The sequence below is a fragment of the Sceloporus occidentalis genome, unplaced genomic scaffold, assembly GCF_023333645.1.
Source record: "Sceloporus occidentalis isolate IW3139 unplaced genomic scaffold, rSceOcc1.0.p SCAF_31, whole genome shotgun sequence".
NCBI lineage: Eukaryota > Metazoa > Chordata > Lepidosauria > Squamata > Phrynosomatidae > Sceloporus > Sceloporus occidentalis.
Window position 1 is genome coordinate 10,858,085 of NW_028317011.1, and position 12,061 is coordinate 10,870,145.

General features: G+C 34.5%; 1 protein-coding gene across 1 annotated transcript in view; it reads left to right on the forward strand.

Moving 5' to 3' along the window:
- Positions 1-8,470: 8,470 nt before the first annotated feature.
- The window catches only part of LOC149298832 (semaphorin-3A-like), a 114,563-nt gene continuing 110,972 nt past the window's right edge, over positions 8,471-12,061 (forward strand). Inside the window, exon 1 of the mRNA XM_089487254.1 lies at positions 8,471-8,582. Within this exon, the coding sequence (XP_089343380.1) occupies positions 8,471-8,582 (112 nt within the window). The remainder of the gene's footprint in view (positions 8,583-12,061) is intronic.

Below are 12,061 nucleotides of genomic sequence, written 5' to 3' on the forward strand. Positions count from 1 at the left end.
TCAGTGCAATTTTAAAACTTTGTCTGGATAACAGTGCATGAGGTTGACCCCTGTTGTAATTTACCTTGATTAGGTGGCCTCATTAAAAACAATTTCTAATTGTTGAAAAGCAGAGGGGAAAAAAAATATTAACCAGGTTTCCTCATAATTACACAAAGGAGAATAACTCAACAAATCCAGACTAAATCAAACATGGAGAGAAATAAATTAAAGTTGCATAAATACAGTTTATTTATTATTATTATTATTACTACATTTATTATATTTTATTTTTATTATTAATTAATACTTCAATCTGAATGACATACACAAAGGGACTATTTTCTACATGTGGACTCTTGTTGACTTTGAGATGTATAATGGAGCTGATCTTAACAAGATTTATGTCTATGTTTATGGTTTTTTTCTTTGAGATGTAAAATATAGAAGTATTTTGAGGCCTATAGGAACCATTCTGCACATTTGATTTACCTATTGTTTCCTTCTGTAAAAACCTCAAACCTTATTTGGTCCATGATCTCATCTTTGATTAAGGATAACATTGTTCCAAAGCATGTTTAACTTTTCTCACTGTATTATTATCTACGACTTCTGATGAAAGGTTCTTACACATATATATATTACCCTCTAGGTGACAAGAATAGCTATGTTTGAATTGTTTTAATATATGAGAAATTAGGTTTGTAAAATTCCATTTCAGTAACGTGATAAAAAAAATAAAAAGTTGTAATACTGTTTTTAGCTATTGTCCACAACAAAGTTCCCAAATAATGAGTAGGTTTTGTGATTGCATTAGTATTTCACTGCATACTTATTATGGTCTATTATATGTTTAGCATCATATATATTTACAGTATTTGTTCAACTCTGCCTTTAAATAAATAAATTCCATCTGTAGACAGCTTCTTACACAATATAAAATATATTAGAAAGAAGAAGTTCATGTAAGTATTTATTAATTGTTTAATTAAGAGGATAGGTGATTAGAAATGACAAATGTTTTAATTAAGACCAAGGTGTTTTTTCTTGGATTGCTTATCTTTTAAGTGTGATTTTAATGATTCTTGGCTATGCCTACAGGATATACGACCTTAACCCACCTAAACAGGTTTTGTTGTCAGTAACCATTTGAACATCTACTCCACCAAATTGAAAGAGGTTCACTGATTGGGGTTACTTCAAAGGAAAACAGTGACAAAGAAGAAAAACAACTGCAATTTGTCTCTAATTGTTAATCAGGGGGGTAGAGTTATCAAAAGACAGGCACTGGTGTCACTGCCAGAAGTCATACAAAAAGCCAAGATGCAACTTGTGTTTGTAAAGTATAATTAGTTGAAGGTTATTCTGAGCACTGTCTTAACAGTACTATTTGATACTGCATATAAAGGCTTTTTTCATACATGAAAATGGTCATTGTCTTTGTTTTCCAACTTATATGGTATCTCCTACCACAGTTAAATGGAAGGTTGTATAAATAAAACCCAATTAAATGAGATGATTAGCATTTGTAGTACCCTCATGGTAGAGGTTAAAGTTCAAACTCCTCACAGTCACGACTGAAAGACCAAGGTTGCTGCATTTGAAACTGATTATTTATTTAACAAGAACTTAAGGCATAAAAATTAAGTGCCTAATTAAGAGTAAATATACTAATCCAAAGTGGAATTCCAAAATATAAAAGATGGAGTTGAAATGTATCTTTATTCTACTGTTTCAAGAGCAACCTAATTTAAGGCTTTTGTAAAAGCAGAGTGGTTCACAGTATTCGAAAATCTCAAATTTTTTGGCTCGTGTAACATTTTACCAACAAATACTAAAGAAAAGTTGTAGCTGATGAAGGGGGATCACAAACAGATATATACATTCCTTAAGTGAAACTTAACCTCTACTAGAATATGGTTGGAATTACTTCTTCACGCAGAATAAGGTTTATTATTTACCAACAGAGATAGAATTTGGATGATGTTAAGGTATTATGTGCATGTGAACTATACGGTGAAAAAAACAAGAGAGCTTTTTTTCTCTTGCAGACACCACAGCGGTGTCCCAGTTGAATCTCAGCAAGTCTTCCATTTTCACAATGAATATGCTATTGTTTGGAGATATCCTTCAGCATATTTACTAAGATGATAAATGTTGCACAATTAATTAAGAAGTCCTTTTGGGTACTTTCGGGAAGCATCCTGTATTTAAGAGCATGCAGCATTAAAACATACCATGGGGCACAGAGAAAAATCATTTGATGATGTCCCATTGTACAGCTCTGCAGAATATGATGACAATATATAAAACAATAAATAATAAAATCATATTAATAATGTACATGCTATGGTATTTTGTCACATTTTCCACAATTCCAGGCTGCTTACCTGCTGTACCCACTGGTTTGTTGTGTGTGCACAACCAGTGCTACCAAGTATATTAGACATGTATGCAACTGGCTTGCCCACGCACAATACCAAGGTTCCCATACCCAATCAAAGCAAATACAAAATGTTTAATGACACTGACATTCACAAAACGCACTTTAGTGGCTACACACATGCAGCAAACTAGTGGGATACAGCAGATAAGTGATTTCGAATTGAAAAAGATTTACACTCAGTGGGGGTTATTTGAAAAAGGGGTTATTATGGGCTATTTAGTATTTACTGTTTCTAAATTAAGTATGCATTTTTCAAATATTTCTCTAAAAAATGTAAGAAATGCAAATATGGTCATTTAATAGTTTTTTTACAATTGATATGCATATTTGCATCATATTTCACAAATGTTGAGACTTTTATGACATCACACAAGGCTTGGTTCACACATTAATGTCCTGTTCTAATGATGTATACAGGCGAATACATAAACTGGAATTAAGCAGGTCACATCCAACCAGGAAACAAGACCACCTCCTAGCATTTATAATGGCCACAGTGGACACCATTACTTTAGAAGTTGTGGTTACAAGTATGGCTAGAGCGAATGGCTTTGTATCAGTCGTTGTAACCTATGTAACTAAAGCAAAATCTAGACATTGAATAATGTATCTTATATAGTCAAATTTCTAAAGAAATTTCCCAGTGTTTTTATACACACTATTGTGACAGTTAGTGCTATACAACATGCAATACTTTCTTATTGGCCAAAAAAAACGCTAAGCGCCTAGAAAAGGAGAGGACAGAAGGGTGAAAGAGAGGGGCAGTGAGATATTTTTAATCTTGTGCTCACAATGGGGAGACTGAGGTTAAAACAATACTTGTCAGACTTTGCTCTAATGTATTAGACCCCATTGTGGGGTAAATGTATGTTTGTACATGATTTGGCCAGTACTTGAAGGTTAGGAGTAGTTGCTGTCTTGTTTACATAGTAATTATGGAGCAATTGTTAGTCAAACAGATAAGCTGAAGAGGCTGATACGTTTAAACTGAGCATACCAAGAGACAAACACTAACAGTATATTTTAACAGGTTGTAAATAAATTAAAATATAAGTAGATAAAGCTTCTGCAAAATCATTTTTTAAAGAAGTCAATGTATGTGAATGAATGCCTTTTTTATTGTAAGTGGGAGAGTATAGTGTTTCAAAATATAGTGATACAATAGAATGCATTAAAGAATGGATTGTACAGTGGCTGTATTTTCTTGAATAATAATTTAATAATTTGTTTAAATAGCTATGTTTTTCAGTTTGCTTGTTACTTATATAAGGAAACTGATTAGTGAACCAATTTTCACAAGTTTACCCTGAACAAATGCCAACCACCTTGTAATCCTTTTTCTGTCTTGTGGAACTGCTATGCTATTACTTTTCTAATAAGGTGATAGATAAGTGGAACAGCCTCCAGCACAAGTTGTAGAGGATAATACATGGGATAAGCATATAGTTATAAGATTTTAGTCTTTACATCAGGAAAGATGAGATGGCCCAAAAGGTTTTTATCTGCCATCAAAGTCTATGCTTTTATCCAGCCGGCAGTCAGATGTACATATTTATCAGTTGTGGCCTTAAAGTGCCAGGGCCAGTTTTACTTCCTGGTCCACTTTTGCAGTTTTGACACCTTTATTCATAACCCTCACTGTAGCTAAGGGCAGGTGTTTGACCATTGGGCTGAGTTTAGTAGTTGTTTATATTGAAAACTTCTGACTCGTCAAACAGGTAATTTTGTATGTATAATTTTGCGTTATGTCATGAGTTATGTTGTCTGTAATCAATTGGTTAACTTTAAGGTAAATTACTCATGAAGCCATTTTAATAATGACAATAAATGATCAAGTGTATCCGCAATGGATGTTTATATAGATAATATACCGCATAATAGTTTATTACTTGTATGCCAGTAAGGAACCTTATACCTCCCCCCTTCCTTTTATTTTTAAGATTGTTTTACACAGATGTTTTACTTTGTTTTCCCAGATGGAAAGTTGTCATAATTAAGGGCTTCTTTTTCTAAAATAATGCTTGTGCTGTGTTCAGTTATACTCTGGGGCATTTCTGAAGTATGTCATCACTGATTATTTATTAAATCAAAGCTTTATTATCTGAGTTGGCCGTCATGTAATCTACATGTTCAGGTACGGTCGTGTTCTAAAATGAGCCGTTAAACTCTGAATCGATGTGTATATATATATATATATATATAATTATATATATACAAAGGATAGGGTAAACACTAAACAAATTGCATAGGATGACTTGGCAGTTAATGTAAGCTTGCACAATTCATGCTTTAGCTCTTGCCATGTTGGACCCCCTACCATTAGGAATACTCTAGGGATGGATTTTCTACTGTGTTCTGCTCTTCATTTGAGCATGCACCAACCTCCTTGAGCCCAACATTTGATGCTTGAATATGTTAGGTCCTCATCCCTCTGCGGTTTCTCTAGTTTCTGGGTCTACTAGTATAGGATGTATGTAAAATTATGTAAATCAGGCAAAAACCCTGGGACTCCCGGGTATGCAGATAACATCTCCCACCCACTTTCAAGAATACACCATATAGAGTAATATAAAAGTGTAGTTTGCAGCCATATGTATCAAGTATGTAGCCCACACCTATGATCTGGCCTTAAACCAACAGGCCCATTGTTGGGTCCCTGAATGTGGCCATTCTATACCACTATGCATTGGCATCCACAAATGTCATCAAATAAAGTCAGTTCACATGTATCTGACTCACATAAGCAACCTTGGAATTTTAGAGTTTCTCCTTGATAAAGATATATCTGCACATCATTTTCAAAATTGGCCTTTTAATGAAGCATCTTGCGCATTCTAGCCTAACATTCCCTACAACTGCAACAACAAGGAAACAATAACAAGAATACTGTGGGTACTTTAACATAATAAAAAAAGTAAATTTGTCCACTTCTACTGTTAAATGTTTCCCATCCTACGAACCCTTCATAGCTATATAATGTTTTTAATATTTTAGTTAAAATTGTATGAAAGCATAAAAATAGGGCATGCTATATGAAAATATTTCACAGGTTAAGACTGAGAGAGTGGAGCGAGAGAGCGAAATACAATGCCAGATGCTGTTGTCAGAAACATATCAACACTATGTCTCAGTCTGTTTGCTGGGAAGTTTCTCAGAGTAGGATATAATTCATATTGATATGGTCAACTGGGGCATTGACAATAAAGAGTTCCTATTACAGCTATACAGCAAACTAACTTATTTTTGGAAATATTCAAACCATGTGTTCATTTTCCTATGAACTTCTTAAATTATGCATCTCATTAGAAAGTAAATGTCATATGAATCCATAATGGACAAGTTGTCCATCGCTGGATTACACCGTTCTGATCACCCTAAAGACAGGCCTATTATCTGAATTTAAATGAGACTCTCTAAATCCTCCAAATTAGTAACAGACTGAAAGGGTTGATTATGCTGTTTCTTTATTTACTACCATCCTGCTGAAGTATGGTGTAACTAGCGTGTTATTCCCCCAGTGCTGGCTTGCTAGCGATCACATCTCCCTTCATGACCCTGTTAGCACCCTGATGCTAACATCTGTCCTTCTCTTTCATTTCACTTTCTATTGTCTTGTGATCTGCTAATTTATAAACCTGTGAAGACCATTTGCCTTTTCTTTGTTAAACATAGTGTTATTTAATTACCCTGCTTTTGTGTTGGTAATTTTAGTTTAGAGGCTCTAACTGGACCAAGAGCGGAGAATTATACCATAGAACAAAGACGCCATTACCAACTGAATTGTAGGCTTTTTCAGACCAAGGAAAGGGTTAAGATGTTCATAGCAGCTTGACATAGACATGTCATAAATATCTGGTTGCTTAAAGTAGGCAACTAAAAAAAAATCTTGGTCCGGTTAGAGCCTCTAAACCAAAATGACCAAATATACATTTCAATCTTTACGCCAGTGATACCTAATTGTTAAGGCAGTATTTGTTCTAAAAATGAGAAGGTACTGTCAAAGGTTAAGGCAACAAGTAATTATGTACTAGACACCATTGAACAAATTACATGAACAGAACCTCTGTAAGTTGTTATAGTGTGAGAGGATTTTAAATGGTGACCTTTCATCTCGATAGTTGTAAATTTAATGTAATTCCTTAATTTGCATATCCAGTGTGGCCTTCCCTACTCGGCGCCGAAAATGGAGCATCATTTGTGTTCTGCGTACCATTGTTTAAAATATATAATGGAGGGAAATTAATTAGGCAAATGCAGCAAATAATCTGAAAACGGCACAAATTCCTTTACTGAGTGAATGTCTATGGTAATCCCTGCAGTACAGACAGGAGTCTCTTGTCATTGAACAGTTTTAATCCACTGCCTGGAGCATGAAAATACTGAAGAGTCTGGATAACAAGTGTGGGAATCACCAAAATCAACATCATTTTTAAAGGGGGGAACATTTTATTTTCACAAGAACAGTACAGATCAATGGAATTGCTAAATTTGGCAGATACAAAAACTGTGGGAGTGATGAATACAACTCAGGAAGAAGAAGAGTTTGTGAAAACTGCGTTGTTTCCATTGTATACTGTGGTGAGTCCATAATAGCGTTGATGAGAGGAAGCTTGGGTTTTTTCTTTACCATGAAATTAAACCGTTACAGTATTACAGACTAATGCAGTTTAATTAAAAAAATAATTGCATCATTCAAAGAGACAAAGGGGCAAGTTTTTGATAGTGTTCTTTTGTTTTGTCGGGGTACGGATTTATATGACATGATTTTTCAGGATTTCATTTGATTAGGGGATTTCAAAGAATCTGTAATTTGTTCAACTGAAGGGTGATTGAAATATATGGAAGGAGTTTCCTTAAATTGCTTTAAGGCTCACTTCTGGTGTTTACTGGGGTAATTGACTAGGAGCTTGACATGGAAAATTGTACCTCTTCTTCTGAAAGGGAATTCAACACATTATTTAAGACCTTTCCTCCTACTTCTCACGTTTACCAGGGGATCTGTGACAAGGATGATTCGACTAACGAAATAATCGAGGAATTTGAAAAGGCTGGAAGCATATAGATATGTTTCAATGGCAATAATCCTTTAGATAATCTGCAAATATAATTTATGAGCCACAGCAGGGTTATTCTATGTCTCACAATGATTGTTGTGTGAGCTCTGAGTATGAAATTCCCTGTAGAATAGGCAGGAAAGGGTTTCCTAAGAAAGCTGTAAAAAAACCCACCAGGTTTATGGAGACACTGTTTAACTACTGACATGTCTATGAAAAGTGCAGTGATGCCTGTTTTACAAGATGGACAGGGCTTAGTTCTGCCTTTGACCCTTGTCATTAAACTTAAAAAAATACTAAGCATAACTAACATCCTTTTAAAGGTGAATTTATGGTTATTTCCCTGCTAGCTGCAGGTTTCTGCTGCCTCCTAATCTCTCCTAGATGTTTTTCCATGTGTTGTATGACAGCAGGGGAAGGAGTGGGTTGTGCTTGCCTGCTCTCTCCCATTGTCAGTTTGCTGGTAAAGGGAAAACCTGTGTGAGAGATCCTGTGTCATCCCTCTGCATGTGGACAGGAAAAGTCAGTGCTGCTCTCAAGGCTCCACTCTTCGTCTGTGCATGTTCCTTTCATTCAGCTCCCACACAGCGACCAAAACACACCAAGCAGGATCAGCTTCTGCAAACCGGTCAGCAGAAGCTGCTGCAGAGCTTCATATGGAACTGATGGCTTTCTAAAGCTCCACCACTGCAGCTCTTGTGCATTTTTTTCCTCTCGGTGCAAGTTGTGCCTCTTTATCTAGTGCCTGCTTCATTATTTCTCCAGAACATCTGAAGTTACCAATTCCTCCTGCTCTCTTTTGTGCCTGACCCGCAAGTAGGGGTGATGTGGAGGGGTAGATTGGCAGCCTTTATTCAATGAAAGAACCCTAAATCACCTGTTACCTCCACTCTGCAGCTTCCTTGGACTTCAACAGACTGCAGCAGAGAGAAGGACGGAGAGCAAGCAGTCGGCTGCTCAGGGACCTCCAGGATCTGTTTGACTCCACAGCATGGGCTCTTTTACTGGGATAACATTTCTTTTCTTGGGAGTATCAATAACAACAAGGGTGATCTGTCAGGATGTCAAAAATAACGTGCCAAGGCTTAAATTGTCCTACAAAGGTAAGAGATTTTTCCCCTCATTCCCCATTTTTAGCTTGTAAAGTTTATAGCCTGACTTTATTCCTTTTGTCCACACGTGGTTGCTATACAGTAACCGATCATTCGCTTTCATGAAATATTCGAGATTTTGGAATCGCTAGAACGTTTCTCTACACATACAGACAATAGCTTATAAAGTGGTCTGCAGTTTTTATTAAGCAATTTGTCTTAACTTCTCCCAGTGTCTGTTGCACGTTTCTTAAAAGGCTGATCTATTGAAACGTTTGAATAGAAGTGGCTTTTGTACAATTTTACTTAAAATCAACAATGTAAAATCCTTTCTAATTAATAATAACATGATCCCTGGAGCTTTCTGTGATGATTGCTGTGGATAACTTCTTCTTTTGAGTTTCTTTATTTTCCGAATGATTTTATTTATTTAAGGAATCAATAGTCTAAGGGTAGCAAATGTGGTTTCGTATAAGCCTAATCTGCAGAGGCTTTTAACATATGGCTGTGTCTTAAAGGTGAACATACCACAATTAGAAACCCAATTCCATTACAGCTTGGAAAGAGAGAGAAAAAAATGCCTGGATTCTTTTTCTCTTGCAGATTAGAACTGAAAATACAAAGGGTTAATACATAAAGGTAATAGGAGGTGGATCATAATATAATACCATATACATCTGCATGTAAATAAACATATTTCAGCAAAATATCAACAAATTAAGGATAAATTTGTTTTTTTTTAAGGATTTTGGGCTGTGACTGCTATAAATGTACCTTCCGTCATTTTTTCCCCCTGAATTACCATCTTTGTGATAGGAAGATATGACACAAGTGTGAATAACACATCTGTGATACCAGAATGCAATTTTCACACTTCATTTCAGAGAAGTAGCTGCTTGGAGATCCATTTTAAAGTAACATCACATTCCATTCCTTTTAAAACAACATACTGAGTGTATTTAAACACATATATTATTGCATTATTATAGGGGAAGCCAATATATACATTAGCCCTATACTTTTTAGTGCATAATTAAGATTTTCTTTCTGCTCTTTTGCTCTAATTATTTATTTTAGAAATAAAAAATATGTACTTTTTTAAAGAAATACATATAGAATATTTTTTTTTCAAGTACCAGACCTGTCATTGCATGTCATTGCAACACAATCAACTATACTTTATTTATTAGGCTTGCTTGAAAACTAAAAGGAGGTTTTGTTTGGCTCTGAGGGTTTCCCCTCCTCTCTCAATAAAACAATTGTTCATGAAAACAGGTATGGCAGCAATAAAGTGGTATGGCCATAAACTTCATTGCAGATAATTGACAAGGAAGCAGAATTCTCTTATATGTGATGTGAGGATTCCTATAACTTGTAAAGTCAATCCATTCATCATTCAAAGGCAAATTCTATTATGTGCCACCTACAATTAGTGGACCTCCCCTCACTCTAAGCACTTTGGCTTTCATTTAAACATGTGGCAAGTGAAGAAGGCACATGCAGAGTTAAAGAATGCCATCTATAGTTTTCTGTTGTCTCATTCCATTGGCGACCATCTTTTCTAACAACATATATAATTGTTTTTGTTAAAGTAATGTTGTTATGTGTAAGTATTTTGTTTTGAAGAATTATAGTGCTTTTCAGCTTCTTGTTTTTCTTCTACTAACAAATATGATGTCAAACACATTGCAAACATGTTGCAGAACATTTGTTCCAAACACATTTGTACAGTGATTCATGAAGGGTTAAATCCCTGCCAAACCTCATTTCCTATGGACACCAGTTTCAAAAGGGCAATTTAGGCTCTGTCATTTTTCAGTCTGCCATATAAATTACTAAGTGGTGAAAGTATTTTTTTTTGTTTTATGCAGAGATCTCTGTCTTTTGTATTGAAAAGTTATATATATATATATATATATATATATATATATATATATATATATACACATTTCCCATATGTTTAGGTTACAATACCCCATTACTACAAGGTGACTATTTAAAGGATGAAGTAAGGACTCACATTTGTTTATGTAAAATTAAGCAAGTCAATACAATATAGCCTGGTTCATATTTATGTAGCTGTTGGTTGGGCTGCAAATTTACACATGCAAATGTGGGATGACTGAAATCTCAACTTCCAAGGACATTTTTAGTTAACTGTTTGAATGACAAAATATGTTTTCACTACAGGATGACTCATTGCAAATCTCAAATAATCCTAGAAATTGTAGAGTAATCAATATTATCAGGAAATCTTGATTCTAGAAATTGTGATAAGGGTATTCATAATAAAACCTTTGCAAATAAAAAAAATCCCCCCCAAATTAATTGATTAAATCAATCCCATCAAACCTGTCAAACTATTTCAAATGATACTATTAGGGCAAGTGCTTTTCTACATGTTTATTCTTTAATAATTTATAACATTTGTGTTTATAAAAGACCATTTTTTTTGAATGAGGACCCAACTGATTCACTTGCATAAGCTTTCAGAAATATGTTTGCTGAAGAGGTCGCTTGAGTCCTATTATGATAAACTTGAATAATGCGCAGCTAAACTAAATGTAGCTTGATTTTCCACAAAGGGTTAACAACCCTTTGTGGGATATGTTTAGTTTCCTGAAATAATGTGGTGTGTAAGGTGTCAGTGGATTCCAGTTTGAATCTGTCAGCAATAATAACTCTTTATTTTCATTTCTGGCATGTAGTCCAGTTCAGTATTTATAATGTTAAATGAATGCTGCATCTAATCTCATAACCAGTATGGAGTATTTAACATTTTATTACATAATATAGCATTGTTTAATACCCACTGCATGTTCTACCATAAACACAGTTAACTGGGTATTTAGAGGTTTCTTACAGTCAGTTACTAGATTGGTTATAAATTATGCTTTTCATTGTGCTGAAAAACCATCCGACATCAACGTATAACTTCTACCAGTATGGAAAAAGAAAAATCAAGTATGAAAATCTCATTGTGTCTTTATTTAAGTATTTTCCAGAATCTATGTGAATTGTATCACATACAGTATTTATGTTTTTCACATAATAATTTTTTTAATAAATAGCTTGCTGTGATATTTATATGTTTGTGATATTTAGTTAATTCATGTTGATATTAAACACATATTTTATTATGAATATCTACTGCAGTCAGTGGGAAAGGAAAACCAAGGTGTAGAAAAGATTTTATAGGGGAGATTTACTAAACAGTGAATGGCAAGATGTGAAATCCGACAGATCTTCTTAATTGACTTTACTATTAAAATGCAGAAGAACATTAAGCATTTTGGAAAACTAAATTTGCTTGAATATATCATTAGTTAATATGTTTTTGATTAAAGGAAAACCTAACCTTGTTCTCTGAGTATATCTTTTTTACTTTTATAGCTTATTGTATTGGCTCGCCTGCATGGCCCTTTTCTTACAGTATTTGGGTTTCTTTCATTTATTGGCACAATATAAAGTCAAATAATAAGATGGTGAAC